Genomic DNA, 27,180 nt, shown 5'->3' with positions numbered 1-27,180 from the left:
CATAGCATCTCCTACCGATCGTCTTTGAAAACTACTGACAGAGCACCGATGCCACCCATGTTCCGTCTGTGGTTTTCTCTGACCCATAGGCCAAAACGGGTGTGGGTCCACAACATGGACCACAGTAGTGCATTTGTCAGTGGACAAACAAGGATGTGTCAATTAACGCACTTAAAGGGGTTGTCTCATCTCAGACAATGGGGGCATATTGCTAGGATACTGTATGCCCCCATTGTCTTATAGGTGCGGGTCCCACCGCTTGGACCCACACCTATATCGGGAACGGAGCCCCGCAAAGTGGTGGCTGGAGGACTCCGGTCTGGCCACCGCTACGCGTTCTCGCCATAGAAGTGAATGGGAGCGCACCGCGCATGACCGGCCGCCGCTCCCATTCACTTCTATGGGCCCGACGGAAATAGCCGAACCAGCGCTTGGCTATTTTTGACAGCCCCATAGAGATGAATAGAGGGCGGCTGCGCGTGCACAGTTCTCCCTCCACCACTTTCGGGGCTCTTTTCTCGATATAGGTGCGGGTTCTAGCGATATGCCCCCATTGTCTGAGATGGGAATACCCCTTTAACTCAATGGACACGTGTGCTGTCCGTGGAGAACACAGGTAGGGACACACCTGTAATTCATAGACACATGGGTAATCCCTAATATGGTGGTCCAGCTGGCCTAAAGCAAGTCACCCCACCAATCAGCTGCAGAGGCTTGTTAAAGTGAACACGTCGCCCAAAATTTATTCTGCCAGACTGTGACACATATCCTTTTTTTCTAATTTGTTTTTATTTTCTGATTAACAGCATTTAGAGAAGTGCTTTACAGCAGACGTCATGGGCCATAGGCACAGTGGTCCGGAGGGGACTCTTTGACTTCAGCGGGAGAGTTTTCTAGGCATGCTTTGTGACCCGTGCAGGGAGGGGGAGTAGATAAGCTGCGATATCACCTATTGTAAATGATGGATCCTGTGTTATTTATGCTGAGGTGATGTCTGTCATTGGAATCTTGCCTGTAATGATAAAGAGATGACTGCTGAAAAGGGATCTGTACGGACCAAGAATTGGCGCCTATTATTAGGCTTGGTGGCCAGTGCGAAAAGCTGCAGGATGGATATTTAAAAATAAAATCGCCAAAAATTCTTTCAAAATATGTTCACATTAAAAACTTGTTTTAAACAATAAGTTTTTTTTATAGCACATTCCCTTTAGGCCCCGTGCACACGGTGTGCTGTCTGCATTTTTTGCGGCCCCATATAAATAAATGGGTCCACATCTGACCGCAAAAAATGCGGATCTGATGCAGACAAAAAATATGGCCGTGTGCATGGTAGTCCCATGCAAGGGAACCTTTCTTTGTAGATATGCCCTCTGTAGGACATGCGGACAGGGGCTGTCCAGTTGGGGTCGTCCCTTTAAATGGATTTCTGCCACATCCAATCAGATCCATTGATAGTCTTGTTCAACACTTTTGATCTCTTGCGATAAGCGTCACCAGAGCTCTCTGGTAGCTGATTATCACACTGGTTTACTGGGGGTCTTCCCCTGGACTTCTGCTAGTGTCGTTTTGACTATGCATCGTCACGTATCGTGACCTCTGAGCAAAATCAAGACGATCATTGTGTGACCGTTCTGCAGGGAACAGTAGAGAAACCAAATCACTGGGTAGAATTTCCATCTTCATCATGAGTGAAGTGAGATCATCAGGGAAAGGCCGCAGGCACACGACTGTATCCGTTTTGCTGTCCGCAACTCCCGGATCTGCAAACTACGGATGCGGTCTGTGTGCAATCTTAATTATTTTGTGGACCCATTGACTTCAATTGGTCTGCATTTTGCGGACCAGGGTATTTTGGGAGATGTTTTTGCACCCGCATCTCCGTGCTGCGAAAGATAGAGCGTGTCCCCATCCTGACCTGCAAAATGCAAACCCTTTGAAGTCAGCAAGTCCACAAAAGAATGCTGCTCGCACACGGACCGCATCCATATTTCGCTAAACGGATACGGTCGTGTGCATGAGGCCTAAGGACAAGGGTATTCCATGTCCTTATCCTCCAGTATATGGTATTCAATGGAACATGCCACCCGTTCCGTACGCCTCTGTATGAGCCCACGCACATTCAGTAGCTCATTCCCCCTCACACGGTGCACGTGGAGAGAGGAAGAAGCTGCTGCCAGACTGACAAGTGATAAACTGCTGGTGGTGCACAGTCAATGATCACACTACCAAAGTGGTGCCCCCTTTATTTGGGTTCTGCAGCAGGGTATATGATGAGGCAGGGTCGCATTAATACCGGGTGGCATCTCCTATTGCTCTGCTGGCATGGTACCAGACATACAGATGCTGGATGTCCTCCTGTGGTCATTCCAAACGCTTTCAGCCCATAGGTCAGTCAAGGTGGTTGTTGGCCGCTGTGCCTGGGAGATCCGTCTCCTCATCCAGTCCCAGATATTCTCTGTGGGGGAGAGATCTGGTGATGGAGCTGCTGGAGACCCTGAAGAGCACGTTGTTTCGCTGGGGCAGTGCGTGGATGGGCGTTATCTTGTTGGACGTAGGACCTGTTCTATGATGTCCTGGATATACTGAAGGCTGGTCAGTGTTCCCTTCACAAATTCCAGATGCGAACGACCATGGTAGCTAATGGTGCCCCACACCATGACACCTGGTGTTGGTGCTGTGTGTCTCGGCACTATGCATGAGGGCAGTAGATGCTCTCCAGACCTCCTGCAAACTCTGATACCAGGCAGGGCTGCACCACTAATGAGGCCAGGTGAGGCTCAGGCAGCACCAGGTGAGGTCAAGAGGAAGGCAGCAGAAGGGCCATGGGCAATGAGCGCTTTCATTGTGGCAAAGGGGTTAGGTTAAGAAATTGGCATTGGGGGGTTGGCGCCGTTTCAGTTTTCGCCTCAGGCAGCAGAAAGGCTAGGTGCACCCCTGGTACCAGGGCAGAACCTGCTTTGCATCCAAAGCTAGGCGATACGACCAATGCTTCGCATCTGGGGCCCAGTGCCTAGGCGTGCTCGTTGTGCCCCCGCCTGCATCCCACATGCCACCGTGTAGCCCCAGAATTATGGGATAGAGTTTATTCTTTTCAACAAGTACACTACTAGCCAGATCCACAAACCTGAAAAAAAACGCTAATATTTTACCCGCTGATCGGCACCAGGAAATAGTTATTTTATAAAATTTTCAAGAAATACAATAAATTGCTTTGATAGAAGGCAGCCCCCGTATCCCCCCATCCTCACGGAGCGCTAAGTGCATTGATTTCTTTCTACGGAGAAATATTTAGACGGGTATTTTCTGCAGCGCTGGGCAAAGTGTAAGCAATATAAAGGGGCAGGATGTCGGAGTCCGTCTAATCGATTCCTGTGTAAAACCATCAGCGAAACCCTCGTGTCCACGAGGCCCCTGTGGTCACGTCTGTAATGTTATCTGCCGCACTTATTGTGGAAATACGGAGCTCTCTAGGGGGTCTCCATGATGTATCCATGTGCATGGCGCCCAAAGTAAGCCAGATTTTTTACTAGGCTTGAGATATGGGAGCCTTTTCAATAACTTCTAATCTATGGGTGGCGTTATAACCTGTGGGTGCCAGACGCACATCGCCCATAGGCTATAACTGCACGTTTCACACTTGAAAAGCTCATGACGTATCTATTAAATAGATGCCAATCTAGCTTATGGGTGACAGAGGCCACTGTTGGGTATCATCGTAGCCCCCATTTAACATAATATTTCCCAGCAAATATACCTTAAATGGAGATAAAATATGTAATGTGAACAGGGCCTATGTGCCGCCTGCTTTATCCAGATTTTGGTGTGGATTGAAACGCAGCAAATCTGCCCCCCGTGTGGTTTCATCTCAGACATTGGGAGCCTATCACTAGGATATGCCCCCAATGTCTGATAGGTGCGGGTCCAAACTCTGGGACTCGCACCTATCTCTGCAATGGAGACCGCAAAGAGAAGGAGAGCGGACCGCGCATGCGCAGCCGCTCTCCATTCATTTCTATGGGAGTGGGGAAAATAGCCGAGCGGCACGCTTGGCTATTTTCGGAAGTCCCATAGAAACTAATCGGAAGGACACTGCGCAAGCGCGGCCACCGCTCTATTCACTTTTATGGGGGTGACATAAAATAGCCGAACCAGCGCTCGTCTGTTTTCAGAAGTTCCTATAGGATTGAATGAAGGGCGTTCCAGTCGCCTTCTCTTTGCGGGCTCCATTTTAGAGATAGGTGCGAGTCCCTAAGCGTTTCCGTTTAGTCCTCATGCATTCTGAATGGAAAGAGATCCGTTCACGATGTCTTCCGTTCCGGCAGCATTCCATTTTGTGACTGGACACAAAACTGCTGCAAGCTGCGGTTTTGTTTCCGGCCATAAAAAGGGGGGGAAAAAAACGTATCCGGCACTGAAAACAACGTAATATATTTAGTGACAGAACCGTTTTGATTTCACACAACCGCATCCTAACGGAACGGATGCACCCTGATGTGCAAAATCAAAACGGATCCGTTTAATTACGGTTTTGAAATCGGATCTCAGTACCGGAAAATAACAACGCAAGTGTGAAAGTCGCCTGTAGCTACACATCGTACTAGTACTGCATGCGGCTCGTAGGAAAAGGGAAACCATCTATCGACCCTTTGAACATTGTGGTTTTGGGTGTTGATCTGGGTTCCCACTTCGTCTTGAGTGAGAACACACACACCAGTTCTCCATTCCCACCCCCGACCTGTGAACAACGCTCAGCTTCCCTATTTCTGTCACTTTCGGGAACTAGGTCAGAAAATTCATTTGTGCTAATTATATCTTTTAAAGGGGTTGTCTCGGATATTGATAGCCTATCCTCAGGATAGGTCATCAATATCTGATCGGTGGGGGTCCGACTCCTGCCACCCCCGCCCATTAGTTGTTTGAAGAAGCCGCGGCCTCCTCACAGCATAGCGCCGTACATTGTTTAGTGGCTGTGATTGGTACTGCACCTAGGCCACATGACCACTGAACATGACGTCATTGTCTTAGGAAGAGGCCACGGAGCTCACGGCCTCTTCAAACTGCTGTTCAGCGGGGGTGCCGGGAATCGGACCCCCCACCGATTAGATACTGATGACCTATCCAGAGGACAGGCCATCAATATCAAAATCCCAGACAACCCCTTTAATTGTCACAAAATATAAGATGACTTCGGTCAGCTATGGAAGATGAAAGCTACACTATAATTGGTTGCTATGGGCCGCAAGGTTGGCTCTTAGACATTTGAGGCCTAGTAACCAGTCCTTGCGTATGAAGCCTGAGTCCCTTACATTGGTGTCAATTTTCATCCATCCGTAAGGCTGCGTAGACATGCGAAAATGGTGGCACCCGTCAGACGGACATCCCAAATTAATAGCTTTGTATTTTTAAAAAAAAGGGGAGTCCTCATGAGCTCAAGCTGTAGTGGCGCCGGGATGCTGCGCCCGTACCTGGTCTGATGGGGCGTAATGCGTTACAAAAAGGGTTGGGGATCTAGAAAAAGGGGCGTGTCCCTGCAAGGAGTTTCATAGGTAAAATCCACATCATTTACCACACCAGCAAACTGGATGAGATTTTAGAAATCTCATCCACACGCTGCGGAGGAAACTCAGAAGGGGAGATCAAAACTGGTGTAAGGGAAAAGTGTCTTAGTTGCCCCTAGCAACCAATCAGATTCCACCTTTCATTTTTCAGAGCTCCTTTGGAAAATTAGAGGATCAATCCGATTGGTTGCTATGGGCAACTCAGTCAGTTTTGCTAAGTTCTCTTTTTTGTGTTTTCGGGGTCAGTGCCATTTTGCGAGTGCGCACGCAATTTCAGTCAGTTTGGTCTGCGATTGCGTTGCGTCGTTCAGTTTTTTTTTCGCGCGAGTGCAATGCGTTTTTCACGCGCGTGATAAAAAACGGAAGGTTTACAAACAACATCTCCTAGCAACCATCAGTGAAAAACGCATTGCATCCGCACTTGCTTGCGGATGCAACGCTTTTTTCACTGAAGCCCCATTCACTTCTAGGGGGCCAGGGCTGCGTGAAAAACGCAGACTATAGAACATGCTGCGTTTTTCACGCAACGCAGAATTGATGCGTGAAAAAATGTACACAGACCCATTGAATTGAATGGGTCAGGATTCAGTGCGGGTGCTATGCGTTCACGTCACGCATTGCACCCTCACGGAAAATTTGCTTGTGTAAAAAGGGGCCTAAGGGCACAGGTATAGTGTAAGTTATGCCAGATTTCGCTGCGTTTCCACACCAAATCATCCTTCCATCGGCGCTCGTTTGCATCGGCCTGATCTCACAGTCTGAACTTAGGTGGAACAATTGCTTCCGCCGTCGTTCCTCCCATATGTTTTATTGGTTATTGGCAGTACGTCCCTGATTATTCAGGGAGATTTGCTGATGATAATTGGGCATATCTCACCCTGATGCATGATGCCCTTCAGCCAGCCAACGAACACTTGCTCGTTTATCAGTCGATCGGCGGCTCGATTATATTCCTATGGATGCTCATTCGCGATAATTGGCCCGAAAATCGCCCAGTCTAATAGGACCTTTAGTAAAGCATCAGCTCATCTAGCCGCTAAATAAACGCTGACAACCCAAGGTTTTTTATTTTTATTTTAGAAGAAAAAAAAAGGGTTTTTAATAATTATATTATTTTTTTTTTACGCCACACCAGCGGAGCGGACCCTCTGGCGCGCTGTAAGTGAATGTAATTGCTGTTTTGGTAGCTCAGCTGCCGCCGTCTTGAGTACATGGTGTGGAGCCTGCTATCTTCATTGGGGGTTAATCACCTAATTGTCTGTGATTGCCCGCCTCTGTATGGCGCTGATGGACTATCAATGTCCTCTTCTTTCTCGGAGCGGCCTTTTGTTTTGGGCGCGGGTGTCGTCTAAATTCCGAGCACCAATTTGTCTTCTGACTGACTGTAAACATATGTAAATGACACGACACCCTTATCCCTGAGGATATGAAAAATGCTAATTACCGGGTGTCTGCAAGTCGACGAACCCTTATTACCATGCGCTGATAACGGGCGCACGTGGAATCCATTCATGCGGGGTATTCACTAGACTTGGCATCCTGCCCTTATTGTAACACCAAAATATTTCCCCTCACCGACTTTACACGGTAAAAGAAAAGTACCTAGGATATTTCCTAAAGGCAGGATTTCCTGACAACCTTTGTGCTCCTTTCGTTTGTCTGACAACTGGGAAGCCCGGAGTCAACTCTCAGACCCAGATCACCTCAAGCATGTGCATCCTCTCTGGGGGCTGTATTACCCCTGTAACTGGTGCTAATATGTCAGCCCCAGTTACTGGAGAAAATGTAATGCTAAATGACCCCCAAAGGTCTTGTATGGCCTTATGGGGGGCACAAAGTGTAAAAAAAAAACAAAAAACGCCACCACACTCCACAATGCAGCTTCTAGCTGAAGCCCTGGCGACCCTAACTCATGCATCCCGTATATCAAAATGACCATTATAGAAAGGGGAAATATTTTAGTTGCATGTTTGACTATTAATTATATTAATAAAAAATAAATAAAAACAGACTCATTTTTCCCCTTTTTTTTTTTTTTACATTTTTCCTTTTTATTAAAAAAATTACTCAAATAAAAATGGCAGAAATAAAGCCCCATGTATCACGCAAAAGGCACAACAATTATTTAACGGTACATAACCAAACGAAAAAAGTTATGGCTTTTAAAGATGTATTTAAAATGAATGGAAAATTCGACTGGTCAGGAAGGGGGCTAAATGGCCCGGTCAGTAAGTGGTTAAAGGGGTTTTCCAGAGTTCAATATTGATGGCCTATACTTAAGATAGGTTATCAATATTTGATCAGTGATGGTTCGACTCCTGGTACCTCTGCCAATCAGCGGTTTGAAGAGGCCACGGCCTCTTCCTAAGCCAGTAATGTCACATTCAAGTGAATGGGCCTGGGCTGCAGTTCCAAGCATGGCCACTATACAATGTACGGCGCTGTGCTTGGTGAGCTGTGAGGAGGCTGCAGCGCTTACTGGAGCACCACGGCCTCTTCACACTGCTGAGTTTGCGGGTGCCCCACAGATCAGATATTGATGACCTATATTATTATTATTTATTATTAAAGCGCCATTCATTCCATAGCGCTGTACATATGGAAAGGGGTATACATACATAATACAGACAATTGCACTGAGCATGAACAGGACGAGTTACAGACTGGTACAGAAGGAGAGAGGGCCCTGCCCGTGAGGGCTTACAATCTACATGGTATGGGAGAAGGACACAGTAGGTGCGGGTGAAGTTGGTCATGGCGGTATAGAGGCAGCAGGGTCACTGGTTGTAGGCTTGTCTGAAGAGGTGGGTTTTCAGGTTTCTTTTGAAAGATTCCACTGTAGGCGAGAGTCTGATATGTTGGGGTACAGATTTCCAGAGTATGGGGGATGCACGGGAGAAATCTTGGAGGCGATTGTGGGAAGAGGTAATAAGAGGAGAGATGGAGGTCTTGTGAGGATCGGAGAGTGCGTGTGGGGATGTATCGGGAAAGTAGCTCAGAGATGTATGGAGGGGACAGGTTATGGACGGCCTTGTATGTATTTGTTAGTATTTAGAACTGAATTCGCTGGGCAATGGGGAGCCAGTGAAGGGATTGGCAGAGGGGAGAGGCAGAGGAGTAACAGGGTGGGAGGTGGATTAGTCGAGCAGCAGAGTTGAGGATAGATTAGAGGGGTGCGAGATTGATAGATGGAAGGCCACAGAGGAGAATGTTGCAGTAGTCTAGGCGGGAGATGATGAGGGCATGTACAAGCATTTTCGCAGACTCAAAGTTTAGGAAAGTGCGGATGCGGGAGATGTTTTTCAGTTGGAGGCGGCAGGTGGTGGAAAGGGCTTGGATGTGCGGTCGGAAGGAGAGGGCAGAATCCAAGGTCACTCCAAGGCAGCGGACTTGGTTGACCGGGGAGAGTGTGCAGCTATTGATCGTGATAGATAGGTCTGTTGGGGGGGTTGAGCAAGATGGGGGAAAGATGATGAGTTCTGTTTTTTTTTTCTCATTCAAGGTTTTATTAAATTTTCCAAGGTTAATAGGACAGAAGCAAAAAAGCGTATCTGAACATACAGCATGTGGCAATAAGTCGAGAACAGTCAAATATCAGAAAATATCAGAACATATTCAGTAAAAAACAGGCATTGGGAGGAAGAGCATACAATGAAGACAGCAGGGGGGACACACGAGGGGAAAAAAGGGGGAAGGAAGAGGGTGGGGAACAGACACGAGCGCTGATTACAGGTGTGCAGCCCGGAACTCACTGGAGGTGTGAAACGTCTCCCATGGGCTCCACGTCTTCACAAAACAGGCGGCGGCCAATGGGGAAACGCAGATGAGGTCCTCCATCCTTTGGTGGAGAGCAATTTCCTCAAACCACTCCATATCAGTAGGGGGGGGGGGGGGGGGGACTTCCAGTGGCGGGGAATGACCCTTTTGGCGGCTTGGAGCATATATTTCAAGAGGGAGACCATATAGGCTGGGATGGTGAGGTCGAAGTTGAAGGTGTTCAAAGGTATGCCTGGGGCGAATGGCGGAGGGTTCTAGCATGATGAATTCTGTTTTATCCATGTTAAGTTTTAGAAAGTGAGAGGAGAAGAAGGAGGATATGGTGTAAGTGTAGATAGAGAAGAGCAGGGGTCCTAGGACAGAGCCTTGCGGGACACCAACAGAGAGGGAATGATACGAGGAGGTGGTGTGAGAGTGGGAGACGCTAAAAGTCCGGTCTGTGAGGTATGATGTGATCCAGGAGAGGGCCAGGTCAGTGATGCCAAGAGATGAGAGAGTTTGTAACAGAAAGGAGAGGTCGACAGTGTCAATGGCAGAGTACAGGTCAAGGAGAAGGAGGACAGAGTAATGTTTTTTGGTTTTGGCTGTTAGTAGGTCATTAGTGACTTTGGTGAGGGCAGTCTCAGTTGATTGGTGGGGTTGGAGGCAAGATTGTAGCCGGTCAAAGAGGGAGCAGGAGGAGAGATGAGAGGACAGTTCAGAATGGACATGTTGCTCAAGTAGCTTTGAGGCATACGGAAGAAGTATTGCTTGTATGTGGTGAAGTGATCCTTAGAATGGGATTTCTCCCATCGCCGCTCAGCAACCCTGGAAGCTTGTCTGAGTTTTTTGGTCAGGTTGGTGTGCCAGGGTTGTCTGTTGTTTTTCGGGTTTTGTTGTGTGTGAGGGGGGCAACAGTGTCCAGAGCTGTACTTATTGTGGTGTTATTTAGGGTGGTGGCAGCATCTGGGTCTTGGAGGGAACAAATGGTAGAAAGCGACAGAAGAGAGTCAGAAAGCAAGCGAAAGTCGAGATGTTTGAAGTTCCTGTGGGGTTGTGCTAGTGTGTGGACCGGGGGAGCAGCAGAAGAGACCAGTGAAGAAAAGGTGAGTAGGTTGTGGTTGGATAGGGGGAGAGGCGAATTAGAAAGGTTAGATAGGGAGCAAAGGCGGGTGAAGATCAGATCCAGAGTGTGACCATCTCTGTGGGGGGGAGCTGAAGACCACTGCGAGAGGTCGAAGGAGGAAGAGAGAGATAAGAGTTTAGAGGCGGATGATTGGCAAGTGTCAATAGGGATGTTGAAGTCACCCATGATGATAGTGGGGATGTCGGCAGAAAGAAAGTGTAGGAGCCAGGTGTTAAAGTGGTCAAAAAAGATGGTGACTGGGCCTGGGGGGTGGTAAATGACAGCTGCTTGAAGGTTGGAGGGAGAGTAGATGCGAACAGAGTGTACTTCAAATGAAGTGAGTGTAATGGAGGGTGGCAGTGGAGTTGGGCTGTAGGAGCAGATGTCTCATAGGAGAAGACCAACTCTTCCACCATGTTTGCTGCTGGGGCGGCGGGTGTGAGTGAAATGAAATCCGCTATAAGAGAGTGCAGCAGAGGAGAAGGTGTCAGAGGGTGTCAGCCATGTTTCTGTGAGACCCAGAAAGGAAAGTTTTCGAGAGATGAAGAGGTCATGAATGTAGGAGAGTTTGTTACAGACAGAGTGTGCATTCAATAATGCTCCTGCAAGAGGAACCAAAGGAGCAGGGGTCAGAGGAATGGTTATTAGGTTTAAGGGGTTTCAGAAATGTATAGAAGGAAATTTGTAGTAGGAGGTAGAGGTGATAGTGGGGATTTCCTGAGGGGGGCCTGGATTTGGAAAGATATCACCAGCAGTAAGGAGAAGCAGAGAAAATGATAATAGGTGAGAATAAGAGAGGGCAGGAGGTATCTGTGTGTGTTTGGGAAGGAAGTGTTTTACATTACCAAACAGGTTTGTGCAAGCGGTCAGATGAGAAGGTAAGATGGAGGGAGAGATGAATAGTTCCTTGCTGGGTGAATGGATGTGGGGGTATTGCAGGAGGTTCGAGAAAAGTGGGAAGAGTAAGATGAAAGATTGAAACATTGTTTGCATTAACTATTTCTGTAATTACCTTTGGTCCCCATCTGGTATAATTCGGTATGTGCACTTAAAGAGTTGCACTTGAAAGATGTTGCATGAAAAGACCAAGGTCTGAAAGGCCTAAGGACTTAGATTTATCCCACTCAGTGTTCAATCAGGTGTGACCAAGAGGGGAGAGGGCTACATATGGCCTAATCAAGGGAGGACCAGATACAGGGGTGAAATAGCCAATGTAAACAACTACTGAGGGGATGAGAAGGAAAGATGAGTGGTGTGGACAATATCAGACTCTGGAAAAGTTGGGTGCAGCAGTTAGGTTCAGTGCAGACATACCAGGGGATAATATTGAAAAAAGGTCATCAGTACTCCTAGAGCATTTCCCTCTAAGTAAAAAAAAAAGGGAATTTTAATTATTTTGCGCCATTTCTTAGTTGGATATGATCCTGGAAAAGCTGCGTGACCATTAAAATGATTGCTATAAGAGTTTTCACAGAGATCCCTCACTCCTATAGCAACAGGACTGGCTCCAGGTCTATGTTTCTTCTAGAAACAGCACCACAACTGTCCAAAGGTTGTGTGTGGTATTGCAACTTAGCCACATTCTATTGAAAGCTACAATACCAGACACAACCCATGGACAGATATGGCGCAACCATTTGTTTCTTGGCCAACAAAGTCATAGTGCCCCCCTGTCTATCTGACTCTCAGGCTGACAAGCATGGGGCATGAGCCCCTCAAAGCAGAGTAGGCTTTGACACTTGCCCAGGATTGCCAGGTGCTGATGCCAGCCCCGTGTATGACTGTATAGCTAGACAGGTGTGTATGTCAACCAGTATGTCACCTGTAATATACAGTAGGGACCTAATGTATATCATGGGTGGGATTTTATTTTTATTTTTTTTAGAAGGAAATGTCCTTTCCATGGGTTTTCTGTTCAAGCAAAGAGCACCTCCTACTCTGTAGGACTCACTGCGACCAATTGACTTCATTGGCTTCTGCTGTAATTCCACATTTCCTCTGTAGTGTCACTGCTGAGGAGATGTTGACACACTAGGAGTTTCCCCCCAGGCCCCCAGGGCCCCAGCAATCAGCTCCTGCTTTATGAAAGGGGGTTGCAATGACCCGGAGAAGAAAACAAGAGACCTTTTGTCACTTCTAACTGGTTGAGTTGTCTCAGTGTTAGGGAGGGGCGCACTGTTTTTGGGTCTGCATCAGAGGTGTAAGGGTCCATTCACACGTCCGAAAAATGGGTCTGCATCCATTCCGCAATTTTGCGGAACGGGTGCGGACCCATTCATTTTCAACGGGGCCGCAAAGGATGCAGACAGCACACCGTTCCGTGGCCCCGCAAAAAAAATAGAACATGTCCTATTCTTGTCCGCAGCCGTGGACAAGAAAAGATATTTCTATCATAGTGCCGGCCATGTGGGGTCCACAAAATGCAGAACGCACATGGCCGGTGTCCGTGTTTTGCGGGTTTGCAATTTGCGGACCGCAAAACAGTTGTGGACGTGTGAATGGACCCTAAATTGAAGCTTTTGGGCTCTAATGTAATTCTGTATAAAGGGGTGTACACAGATCTCATAGGGCCCCATTTAGTATGACCCCCTTTTGCCCCACTCAATTTTCTAGTACGCATGTGACAAGAACTCCTGGTCAACGCTCCAGATTTCTGACAAATTTATGTGTTGTTGTTTATTTTTTAAGTAATAAGAAATTTTAATAAAAAAAAATTGTAATAAAAAAAGTCGCCCTCCCCCTCACCCATCTGACGTCTATGTCGAAAAAAGTGGAATAGATGCTTCATAAATTTGGCGCTCATCCTGACACCAAACAACTTACAAAAATACCTTGATAAATCTGTTTCCCTTCTATTACCAAAGCTGTCTGCCTGCAGCCACCACTAGGGGGAGCTCAGTGCATGAGAATGTATGCAGTCACCATTTACTGGAAGCTGAAATAATCTCTTTGCATTGTACTCCCTCTAGTGGTGGCGGACAGACGATGTTGAGGGAGAAATTAATTTTTACCCCACATCCTGTTCTCCCAGGAGATAAGCCGTCGTCGGAGGTGTCTGACAACAGCTCTCTCCACATGTGGCCAAACCGAACATGTATGTGTATGGGGGAGTCGAGACACATAGCTGTCGGTCAAACATCATTTAGCTGGCCAGCTTTATGGGGTAGAGGGGTCATTTGCCCCCTTTAGGTACCAGGGCTGGGTGACCCCTATAGCTTTGCCCCTGGTCTCAATCAGTCTGCGCATTAATACACTGATAAGAAAATCATTAGCTAGAGGACAACCACCGGACGGCCATATCTCATCTATCTGCACCACCTAGACCCTGCATTCAGTACCTCCAGGCAGCAACATTTTAATGGGACCTTCTAAGGTCAGGTTAAGGTTGAGGAGGTCGTACAGGTTACAGTGGTATTGATTTGGCTTCACGCTCTGTGACTGTAGATATGCAGAGAATCGGGCTGTAATGTGATGATTTGGAGGTTTCTGTGCTCCTTGGGCCCATCACCATAAATTCAGCCTTCTCAAGGCTCACCTAACTCACCCGTGGCCATACACAGAGGGCAGCAGGCGGAGGGCGGCCGTGGGCCATTGCAAAAGAAAACATCTAAATTGTGATTAGCAAAAAATTGCAATTATTTGCCACATTATTTTTACCCTAAAATGAGTAAAATTGGCTTCTACCACCCTTTCTATGGTTTGCCCTACTCGTTATGCCTTATGATTGCTGCCGTGGCTTCTCCGTGTCCTGCCCACGAACACGTGCAATATCTTCCTGCTGTACCCCACTGATAGGCTCTGCCTGTAGTGTGGAGATGATCCCTCTTTTTTAGTGTTTCAGTGTTAGCAGCATTGCTCGCCTTCTCATAAAAATCCTATAATTTTATACAGTGCAGCTACGTCCGGATGTATGGAGCGAACATCCTCTGACGGCACGGCGCGCCGACAGGCTCCAGACCCCGGACTGAGTGCACAGGAAGCAGTCTCAGCTAAGTGGCTCTTAAAGCGCTCTCTACCGATCAGTCAATCAGTCAATTCCCCCACTAATCAATCATAAGGATAGCCGTATACCGAAGCAGCAAGGTCACGTCTCTGTATGGGTCAGATTGTCCGAGAGGTCAGCAAATAGTCATGTGACCTAAGGGACGCCATGACGTATAAGGACCATAGTTCAAATGTACTATTTATGTGACGATATCTCTATGACATGAATGTGTCTGAAGCTGCCCGTACACATGACGACTGTCTGTCCCGATCCTCCTATGTATATGCATGCTCGGATCGACCAAGCATGCATGTGTTGTTATGTTATCTCTATGACATGAATGTGTCTAAAGCTGGCCATGCACATGACAGCTGTCTCTCCTGATCCTCCTATGTATATGCATGCTCGGATTGACCGAGCGTGCATGTTTACTGAATGGGGAGACAGCTGCTGCCAGGCACCTCCCCAAGAAAAAAAAAAAAGAAGCCCCACACACATTAGATGGTCGGGTAAACCTACCAAAATCAGCAGGTTCAACCAATATAGTTCTAATGTGTAAGGCCGGTTAAAAGGGTTCTTCTCCCCTTTGGACAGTATCTACTTGTTAGAAGAGTTCTTAACCATAAGCAGATCATAGAGTGTCCCCCTAATCGGACCTCTAGCAAGCAGATGTAATCTGTGATTAAACCTGCCATGTAGTGTTCAGTTTCCCTGCAGCGCCTCCGCAGAGGAAATGAGGCATTACACAGTTCTCATTCAAATCAATGGACTGTCTGTGTAATGCAGGGCAGGACGGGTCCTCCAGAGACCCTCTTTGTAAGATCTCCACAATCTTTTCTGGTCCAAGACCCGCATGGTCAGATTAACCGATACCAAGGGCCACAGTAAACTTATAAGGCTATCCTCATGGTTTAACAAAAAGGGGCATTTTCATTTTCAGGTAGGAGAAGCTGTGTGCAATGTTAGGTGCTGAAACGGCCAAGGGTTTAACCATTCCCACAAAACTATAATGAAGATAGCCACATGCATGCTCGGCCACCTCTTGACCTCATCTACTCCTTTGTGGAGTGCCACACAGGTCAGGAGACCCCTCCATTCTGCTATGATATAGCGGTGCCAGAGATGGTCACACAGTGCATCAGTAGTTACCCATACCTGCCATGTACCAGTCTCACATGGATGATAGACAAGCATATTTCTGACCAGAATGGTGGTGTAGACTTCATGTGGTGCCCTGGCCGCAGGTTGTGCCCCATGCTTGGATTTTATACCCCACCCCTCGAGTTTCTTATAGAAATGAATGAGCCTGCCCTCCCTGAATTCATTGGGCGCCGATTGGCACCAAAAGAGGTAGCATTTAGAGTAGGTTCCCATCCTAAAGAGGTCACCTTGCCGTGGTGGGTGGTCACAAATGATTTTGGTGAGTATAGCATTAGTCCATATATTGTGTGTAGAGTGCTGCTGCATCGTGCTGGATACTGTTGAAATTATCTATTTCTAGATAAAGATTGAGAAAGTTTTGTATATTTTTAGGAACATTTTGGCTGGTCGCACATAAAGGGAAGTGACACTTCTCCTTTATTGTCCCAGTTCTCTTGCGTCGCCGAACTTCGTTCTATATTACGTTTGCAATAATCCCGATAATTGTTTTCTCATTTCTTGCAGAATTATTTAAATTCAATGTGTTCGGTAGCCTGAGCAGCCTCCCCAGGGCTTTCCGCAGAAGAGATTCTCAAAATCCAGAGGCAAGCAACAATGGCAGCTCGGACCACGTCTTTGAGAAGACGCAAGATGACCTCACCACCTTACCCAGGAGCCCTACTTACGCCAGGTCCAGTGACATGTACAGCCACATGGGGACCATGCCTAGAATCAGCAAAAAACTCTCAAAATCCAAAAAAGAGAAAAGTAAGGGCCGAGCGTCCACCATGGCATCGTACTCCGCCAGTGACCTGCTGGATGAAGGCGCCAATGAACTGATAGTGGTTCCCTCCCTAAAGACGCAAAGAAAGACGGAGGAGACTGCGTTACAAGATGGCGTGGGAGACCAGAAAGAAGATATCATAAAGGATGACTCCACGGGACGTCCAAGTGACCCCGGTCCTGACAGCCTAGAGGTGACACCAGATGTCCTCCATCAAGATATAGCTGAGGAGAATGAAGTGGTACAGAGCAAAGAGAGCAGCGACGAGAGGTAAGAGCAGAGGTCTCCATGGTGGAATAGTATCCTATATTCTATTACTATTGATGGCCTATCCTCAGGGTATGATCTGTGGGGGTCCGACACCCCGCGCCCCTGCCGCTCAGCTGATCTGCAAGCAGCTCTGGTGCTGGACCTCCACAGCTCCATCTGCTGGTTGTCGCAGTGCTGTTCCCATTGAAGTGAATGAGAGCAGCCCTGCAGTAACCAGCTCCATCCACTACACAGTCGTGGCATTGGTAATCAGGCCGAAACGCTTCTGTGCGGTACCTCGGATTTTATATACTGGATTTTATATATTTTAATAAAGATAGATTTGTTCTAGAACAGGGATTCCCAACCTACTGTTGCAAAACTACAACTCCCAGCATGCTTGGGCAGCCTACAGCATTGCCTGGTGGGAGTTTCTAGTTTCGCAACAGCAGGAGGGCCACAGGTTCAGCATTCCTGTTCCAGAAGATCACTGGAATTCTTCCTCTTTTTACCGGAGCCACTCAGGTACAGCGGATGTAGCGGGGTGTCAGAACCCCCACCGGTCCTCAGGATAGGCCATTAATAGTGAACTCCTGGAGTGCCCCTTTAAAGGCCCAACCACATGGGGGCGATGAGAGTGCAGACAATTACACTTTCAAACACTCGTGTTTCATTAACCCATGTAAAGGTGCCCATTGTTGGGTGCGAGGTGTATATATAGGGCTAGGACAACAAACTCAATCCTTTGGGGTCATTTCATTCATCTACAGAACTCCGGCTATTGTGAAACTACAACTCCCAGCGTGCACACTTGCTCAACTGTTCTCAGAAATCCTATAGAAGAGAATGGAGCATGCTGGGAGTTGTTAATTCTTAACAGGAGGAGTGCCGAAGGTTGCTGACCCCTGCTTTGCAGAATCTATCTAGCGGGGATTATCTAAGCCTGGACATACAATAGCTCTTCTCAGAAATCTTGTAGAAGAGAATGGAGCATGCTGGGAGTAGTAGTTTCCCAACAGAAAGAGTGCCGAAGGTTGCTGACCCCTGCTCTGCAGACTGAGATTATCTAAGCCTGGACATACACATACAATAGCTGTTCTCAGAAAACCTGTAGAAGAGAACGGAGCATGCTGGGAGTTGTAGTTTCACAACAACTGGCCCCTGGTCTGCTTGCACATACACATGACTGACAGCTATCTCTCCCGATTCCTCCATACACATGCGTGCTCAACTAGGCCAAGCATGCATGTCTACTTAGTATGGAGACGGGATGACGCTGATGCCAGACTACTCTTGCAGTGGCTTATGTCCTTGAGAACAAAAAGATTGGGCAGTTGAAATCCAACATGCCCGATCATTATCTCCCGCTGAATCTACCATCAGGAGACAGTTGGGTGGCCCCTCATAGACATTAAACAGTTGGCCAGTCCTGCTGAAACGGATGGATGATTTATAGCAGCTTCTCACCCGGTTCTGGGTGGGGTGCACCCTAGGAAGACATAACCACAGAGCTGACAGTTGTTTTCGACGACACGGTGATAAAAGCCGAATCTGCCCCCCCCCCCCCCTCCATATTACCACATCCTGAGAGCACGCCACGCAGGAACCAGAACTAGGAAAAAGTGTGCACCACCCCGCATCAACACTTGTGTAAGGGACATGCGAGGGGAGGGGTCATTTTAACTATATCTGCTTCTGGGAAAGCTGAGTGGCGGCCCTGCAGAGTCTGACACTGGTAGAACTGATTGGATGGTGTCACACTGTGCAGGGACACACCCTCAACTGGTAACACCCATCTGGACCTCCACTGCAAACTGCTAGCAATTCATTACTAATTTCTAGCAGGAATAATAGAGGAATGACTAAATAGATGCTCCAGAATTGTTATTTCATGCGGAGTACAAGCTGTTACTAAATCGGACATGTTAGCAGAGGCAAAAGGGTCCTCTTTAAATATCTGTGAAATTCCATGTCGGCACTGGACGAGCTCCAGGATGCAAAGAATGCTCCTCGTCCTGCATGTTTCTATGGTGTGGGAACTGTCTCCTGTGGATTCTGGTGTAATATGGTTCTCATGTCCAGTGCTTTATAAAGGGGCCTAAGTGGCCTTGACCTACACATTGCACAGTGGTCTCCATGACATTAGGGGAGATGTGACACCGTAACCTGCTGCCTCAGCATCTGAGTAATGTGGGCTGGAAAGTCACAAGCCGTAGGTGTGAGACCTTCACATTCAAAAACATTATAACGGAGGTTTACGATTTCTACTCTCTTATCCGCCATCTTGGTTTTGGCCTGTTCATCCAAATGCCACGGATGGAAGGGAGGGCACTTACTGTACAAATGTGGCAGAATCACTGCGGCGATATACGGGTAAGTACTGTCATTTTTATGCAAACGTGGCAAAGCCAACAATTATCTTGTGTGTATGGTGGTCCCCCGACTCCCCACGTCAGTTTTCGGGGGGGATAGAAAGACCAGGCATGTTGGATTTCAACATGCCCAATCCTTCCTTTTTTTAGAAGACAAGCTGCTGGCCAAAGGAGTCTGGTAGCAGCTTATCCCCCTTCCTATAAAAGCACATGCATGCTTGGCCGTGTCAGGCATTCATGTGTATGGGGGAGTTGGGAATAGCTATCGGCTGGCTGCTGCTGACAGTGATTGGGCCCCAGCGGCAGAACACAGGAGCAGGGGCATATCCGCATTGCCATCTACACAATGTGGCATGAAGATCTACCCCGTCCTCTGTATAAAGAAATACTAGATAGATATGACATGATTCAACAGGGGGCAGTATTTTTGTGCAGTGGTAGTTTATCCTGATGCCACTGCCATCCCATCAGTCGCACATCTCAGGTGGCGGATCAGGATTATTGACCCAGGCGTCTGCTATGATTACACTAGGGTGGACATGCCATAGCGCAGTGTGGACCGACACAAAGGAAATGTGTCCTGTGTAACCCAGAGCTCAGAACCAGACTGCAGGTTAGATTAGCGGGTGTGTCCTTCTCCAGAAATACTGCCCGTCTTCTTTGTGGGCTGTGTCTGCAGCTCAGCAGCATTCTATTAAAGGCTGCAATACCAGACTGGACCTGTGCACAAAAGTGGAGCTGTTTCAGGAAAAAAAGCAAGTTCAAATCCTGGACAATCCCTTTAAAGGAGGTATCTAGAGATTCTATCAAATATAGTGCCTGATACACAGTCATACACAGCGATACACAGTCATACACAGCCTGATTCACAGTGATACACAGCCTGATTCACAGTGATACACAGTCATACACAGCCTGATACATAGTAATACACATCCTGATACACAGCCTGATACACAGTCATACACAGCCTGATTCACAGTCATACATAGCCTGATTCACAGTCATACACAGCCTGATTCACAGTCATACACAGTCTGATTCACAGTCAGATACACAGCGATACACAACCTGATACACAGTCATATACACAGTCATACACAACCTGATACAGTCATTCACAGCCTGATTCACAGTCATACACAGCCAGATACGCAGTGATACACAGCCTAATACAGTCATACACAGCCTGATACACAGTCATGCACAACCTGAAACAAAGCATGATACATTCATACACAGCCTGTTACATTCATACACAGCCTGATACATTCATATACAGCCAGATACACAGCCTAATACACCGTCATACACAGCCAGATATACAGTGATACACATTCATACAAAGCCTAATACACAGTTATACACAGCCTGATTCACAGCCAGATATACAACCTGATACACAGTCATTCACAGCCTGATTCACAGTGATACACATCCTGATACATAGTGATACACAGTCATACACAGCCTGATACATAGTGATACACAGTCATACACAGCCTGATACATAGTGATACACAGCCTGATACACAGTCATACACAGCCTGATTCACAGTGATACACAGTCATACACAGCCTGATACATAGTAATACACATCCTGATACACAGCCTGATACACAGTCATACACAGCCTGATACACAGTGATACACAACCTAATACACTGTCATACACAGCCTGATTCACAGCGATACACAGCCTGATACAGTCATACACAGCCTGATACATAGTAATACACATCCTGATACACAGCCTGATTCACAGTAATACACAGCCTGATTCACAGTGATACACAGCCTGATTCACAGTGATACACAGCCTGATTCACAGTGATACACAGCCTGATTCACAGTCATACACAGCCTGATTCACAGTCATACACAGTCTGATTCACAGTCAGATACACAGCGAGACACAACCTGATACACAGTCATATACACAGTCATACACAACCTGATACACGATCATTCACAGCCTGATTCACAGTGATACACAGCCTGATTCACAGTCATACACAGCCTGATTCACAGTCATACACAGCCAGATACGCAGTGATACACAGCCTAATACAGTCATACACAGCCTAATACAGTCATACACAGCCTGATACACAGTCATGCACAACCTGAAACAAAGCATGATACATTCATTCACAGCCTGTTACATTCATACACAGCCTGATACATTCATATACAGCCAGATACACAGCCTAATACACCGTCATACGCAGCCTGATACACAGTCATACACAGTGATTTACTGTCATACACAGCCTGATATACAATGATACACAGCTTGATACAGAGTGATACACAGCCAGATACACAGTCATACACAGCCAGATACGGAGTGATACACTGCCTAATACAGTCATACACAGCCTGATACACAGTCATGCACAACCTGAAACAAAGCATGATACATTCATACACAGCCCAATACATTCATATACAGCCAGATACACAGCCTAATACACCGTCATACACAGCCAGATATACAGTGATACACATTCATACACAGCCTAATACACCGTCATACGCAGCCTGATTCACAGTCATACACAGCCTGATTCACAGTCATACACAGCCTGATTCACAGTCATACACAGCCTGATACACAGTTATACACAGCCTGATTCACAGCCAGATATGCAACCTGATACACAGTCATTCACAGCCTGATTCACAGTGATACACATCCTGATACAGTCATACACAGCCTGATTCACAGCCAGATATACAACCTGATACACAGTCATACACAGCCTGATTCACAGTAATACACAGCCTGATACATAGTGATACACAGTCATACACAGCCTGATACAGTCATACACAGCCTGATACACAGTCATACACAGCCTGATACATAGTGATACACAGTCATACACAGTGATACACTGTCATACACAGCCTGATATACAATGATACACAGCTTGATACAGAGTGATACACAGACTAATACAGTCATACACAGCCTGATACATAGTGATACACAGTCATACACAGCCTGATACAGTCATACACAGCCTGATACACAGTCATACACAGCCTGATACATAGTGATACACAGTCATACACAGTGATACACTGTCATACACAGCCTGATATACAATGATACACAGCTTGATACAGAGTGATACACAGACTAATACAGTCATACACAGCCTGATACACAGTCATGCACAACCGGAAACAAAGCAGGATACATTCATACACAGCCCAATACATTCATACATAGCCTGATACATTCATACACAGCCTGTTATATTTATACACAGCCTGATACATTCATACACAGCCGTATACATTCATATACAGCCAGATACACAGCCTAATACACCATCATACACAGCCAGATATACAGTGATACACATTCATACAAAGCCTAATACACAGTTATACACAGCCTGATTCACAGCCAGATATACAACCTGATACACAGTCATTCACAGCCTGATTCACAGTGATACACATCCTGATACATAGTGATACACAGTCATACACAGCCTGATACATAGTGATACACAGTCATACACAGCCTGATACATAGTGATACACAGCCTGATATACAATGATACACAGCTTGATACAGAGTGATACGCAGTCATGCACAACCTGAAACAAAGCATGATACATTCATACACAGCCTAATACATTCATACACAGCCTGATACATTCATATACAGCCTGATACATTCATACACAGCCTGATACATTCATACACAGCGTGATACATTCATACACAGCCCAATACATTCATACACAGCCTGTTATATTCATACACAGCCTGATACATTCATACACAGCCTGATACATTCATACACAGCGTGATACATTCATACACAGCCTGATACACCGTCATACACAGCCAGATATACAGTCATACACAGCCTAATACACCGTCATACACAGCATGATACACAGTGGTACACAGCCTGATACATTCATACACAGCGTGACATAGCGTGATACATTCATACACAGCCTAATACACAGTGGTACACAGCGTGATACATTCATATACAGCCTGATACAGTCGTACACACCTGGTACAAGGTCTGCTACACAACATGATCCACAACCTGATTCTGCTGCTTGAAAAACAGCCCAGAGTGTCAGCAGTCCTTGCGATATCTAGCCATATTGAGCCATTGCATGCTGTCAGTACACGGCTTCCAATACTTTCCTATAAAAGAAAATTTGAAAAAAATTGTGAATTTCAAACTCCCAGGAATGCTGGCAGAACACGATTACACCTAAATTATGTCAGTGCAATGCACACAGTGGTGTTCATGGTGCCTGGATTCTGCTTACAGTGCCCGGGGTGTAATACTTCCACCAAGGGTTATTATAGGATAACCCTGTAATATTATATATTAGGTAATTGTCCTTTGTGCAATTTCCTACAGTCACCAAACCCAAGTCACTCAGACTTTCACCTAGTTTCCCATTTCCTCATCCATCTTGCCATGCCTCCATCGACACTACAATAGACAGAAGCGTAGGATTCGTGACTCTGCATTAAGTTGCCTCCAGAGCTGCGCACCAGGCAGTTAGAGATGTTTCTTTCCAAAACTGTGAGGTTTGTCCGGGTCTATCGTCGCCAGATCTCCGACCTGAATCATTTTCTTTCAAAATTTGAATCTCACCTCTGGGGACTGTTCTTTTCCTGTCTATGTGCATTTGGGGAGGAGGCCCTGGTGATGCCCTGAGCATGCTGATGACCTGGAATTCCTTCAGTTGCCAGAATGTAGAGGAGCCTTCCCCCTTGTTCAGCTGTACATTCCATACAGGGCAGCGGAGGGAGGGACGAGCCAAGGAGGAGGGAGGCTGGAGGGGTCCAGGACTCACTTTCCCAGGTTCGCAAACAGTCGTTGGATGCTCAGGAGCTGACAACTCATCCCTCTGAGATGAATTTGGATTTCAGAGCCATGACGGAAGTGGGGAGAAGATGTTACCCCATGGGCTACTGGTAAGCAATCTGGTATGGTGAGGAGAACGTTGCATACTGCCATAGATCCGATATACGTCTACGAGATCGAGACGGACCACGAGATGTAGCAGAGCTGACCTCCAGATGTAAATAGTGTCCCATATAACGGGCTCAGCTCTGCTACATCTTTACTGTAGCGTGAAGAACATCTCACCGGAGAACTGATCTCATACAGGAAAGTGACTTTGTGAGGTTATCTTATGGGATTATTATGTCATTTGTATGGTTCTCTTCTACCAAGGTGTCAATCCTTTAGATACGGATGACATGGGTGGAAAAATCGCCATGATTGGTTGACCTGCGCTGACCATGGATAGCTGGTCATTCATGGTCAATGGCCAACACACCCAACCGGATTTTGGTCTCTGAAGTTAGTTGATGGCTCCACATATATAGTATATACCGTAGTGTCAGTCTCATTGTCCATCAGCCCAAGGACAACCACCGAAGTACAAAGGCCAGGTATCCGCTGGGAGTTGGATTCCCATCGTTTGCACACCTGCCAGAAAGAAACGCTATAGCGGACCTACCCCCTTGTCATTGACACAATGCCCCTCTGTTATTCCTACATGCCACGATAGCTACCCTCACAGCTCGCACCTCCGTTCTCTGGGATTCCCTCTTTCCCACGAACATACTTATCTCGCCAAGATCATCTGGTTCCAATTAAAATTCTAGTTATTTATAGGGAGGTCGCAAACCCCCTGACAGAGCGGTGATCTCATTCTGGGCTTTGTGTGTAATGGGATTTACTGTGTCAGCACAGTACTGTTCCCGGTACAGACAATACAAGTCTGAAGACTTGGGAACCCGGGAGTTTAAAGGGGCTCTCTGCATACCATATGGCACAATCCTTATCTGGAAGCAATGCTGCATGTTCTCCTTATACCACCGCATGGACTTGGTCCTACTTGTGCGGTAGGTAGAACCTGGAGGCGGTAATCTGATTACCTACTACTGTGCCCTGATACAACTTACCTGCCAGGTAGATCACTCTAGGTGCAAATTTAAAGGGGATATTGGACTATTGTCTGCAGTAATACTACAGATAAGGAGTCCCGACCTCAATTTTTTTGACCCCTCTTCCCCCCCGCCATCAGCTCTGAAATGTCCGGACAACTGTACTGACATAATGGAGAGGACTCCTGTGTGTATGCAAAGGAGTCCTGACTATGGCCTCATGCACACGACCGTGGTGTGTGTTTTGCGGTCCACAAATCGCGGATCCGCAAAACATGGATGGCGTCCGTGCGCGTTCCGCAACTTGCGGAACGGCACGGACAGCCTTCAATATAAATGCCTATTCTTGTCCGCAAAGCGAGGACAAGAATAGGACATGTTATATTTTTTTAGCGGAGCAACAGATGCGGACAGCACACGGAGTGCTACCCGCATCTTTTGCGGCCCCATTGAAGTGAATGGGTCCGCATCCGAGCCGCCAAAACGGCGGCTCGGATGCGGACCAAAACAACGGCCGTGTGCATGAGGCCTAAGCATTGCTTTGGGAACTGACAGCAGGGGGCAGTAGTAAAATAAAAAATAGCGATCTGGGCTCCATGTTTTACTGCAGATAATAGTCCATGAACCTGGTGACAGGTTCCCTTTAGTGGTCTGTAGTAGGAAATTGTATAGACTCCAATACAAGACCACCCAAAAAAGTTATGCATAGAGGAGGACTGTCCTTGGTTTGTTCCCGGACTTCCCTTTTAACATGCATGCTCAGCCAAAGCCAGAGACTGTTAATACAAAGGATCGGACATGTAAAATCCAATATGCCCCACCCTTGACGTCTGCCATAGGCAAGCCCTCGTACACATCAGGCTGTACCCGTATTGGCGCAGGAATATTTTCCATACATGTAAAAATCTATATATATTTTTGCATCGCCCTTTTATCGTAAAAAGAGAGAATATTAGACTGCGATGCACCCTTGTTGGTAAACTGAGAATGTCTACCGACCATGGACATCAGCCTAAGGGGTCCCCCCCAAAGTAAGCCGATCATTGGGTGTCCCGCTGCTGGGACTCTCAGTGATCATCTGTGTCCTGAGGGGGGGCGGCCGGGCAGCAAGTGTTTAATCTCCTTGCAGCACCCCTACAGGGGAAATAATGTATTACAAATTTCTTATTGATGGGCTGTTGGTGTAAAACACGAGCATGAACGGAGTACCCCTTTATGCACCCAGAATTCCCTATAAGTTTTTAGTTTTTTTTCCCCCTAAACCAGACACCCCCTTTAAGATCTACGGAAAACCAATGTGCATAATGCCTATGCTGTTAGTGCAGGTTCTCCTTTAAATACCAGTTTACCTACACTATAACGTATAATCCATTACTGGTTTAGTCACAGCCAGTAATAGCCTAGCCCAGAGCTGCATTCACAGTTCAGCAGGCTTCAGAGCAGAAATCTTTTGCCATTTTTTTTTTCCTTTGGTGATTTGCAATCTGGTAAGTGTCCTCTTTATGTAGTGAACAATTCTATTTGGCCATAGACATATATCTATTGGCCAGGACTCCCCTAGGCTCGGCATGCTATAAGACCCCCGTTGAACCCCCATATGCCGCCTAATGCTTGTTCATAGGTACGACATGTGGATATATATATATATACTCTGTGCACGCAGCCGTCATCGTGACTCAGGTAATAAGCCTGTGTACGTGTAAGTTATTATTTTCCCCCTCTTGACATTAGAGGATGCAGGGACATCAGGGAGGAAGCCTTCCATTGTCCACATTCATGGATGAAGCATGGTGTTTCCTGCCCATCGCCTCCATCCAGGAGGAGTCACACCCTGGTTCTTGACCCTTTAGTGATTCACCCCGGCCCGGAAACCTGACTGAGAACAGAACATCCTCTGCCCTCCTAGCCGAATGGGTCCGCAGGGAGATCCAGAAATGGAAGAGCGCGTAGAGCGACAAAAAAGCAAAATGGCCGATTTCCTGCGGGGGAATCACACGTTGGTTATTATCTCACATGCAGCCCAAGGATTTCATGATAGGGTTGAAAGTTTATCATGAAACTTTCATATACTGTATTATTTATTATAAACCAGCTGCAGTACCAGATATGGCCTGTGGTCAAGAGTGGCGCTGTTTCTTAAAAAAAATGCACTATAATTTTTCCTAATGTTTCTTCTCTCTCTCTCTTGCAGCACTTGTAATAGCCTGGATGGTGGAAGTGAGTACGTGAAGGTAAGGATCGGTCGGTCTCTTA

At 46.8% G+C, this 27,180-nt stretch overlaps 1 protein-coding gene across 3 annotated transcripts in view; it reads left to right on the top strand.

The window, feature by feature from the left end:
• SH2D3C (SH2 domain containing 3C) overlaps positions 1 to 27,180 on the top strand; it is a 56,413-nt gene that overhangs the window by 7,643 nt on the left and 21,590 nt on the right. The window contains exons 1-3 of one of the 3 annotated variants that reach the window (XM_040404958.1): positions 822 to 987; positions 16,091 to 16,619; positions 27,119 to 27,158. In XM_040404958.1, coding sequence (XP_040260892.1) covers positions 16,267 to 16,619; positions 27,119 to 27,158 — 393 coding nt within the window. In that variant the 5' untranslated portion in view covers positions 822 to 987; positions 16,091 to 16,266. Of the gene's footprint in view, positions 1 to 821; positions 988 to 16,090; positions 16,620 to 23,804; positions 23,947 to 27,118; positions 27,159 to 27,180 lie in introns of those variants that run through there. The other 2 variants (XM_040404957.1, XM_040404959.1) reach the window with 2 other exon arrangements.

This window comes from Bufo bufo, chromosome 8 (assembly GCF_905171765.1).
Source record: "Bufo bufo chromosome 8, aBufBuf1.1, whole genome shotgun sequence".
NCBI lineage: Eukaryota > Metazoa > Chordata > Amphibia > Anura > Bufonidae > Bufo > Bufo bufo.
Note: the sequence above shows the minus strand (reverse complement) of the source record. Positions and strands in the feature narration are given on the sequence as shown.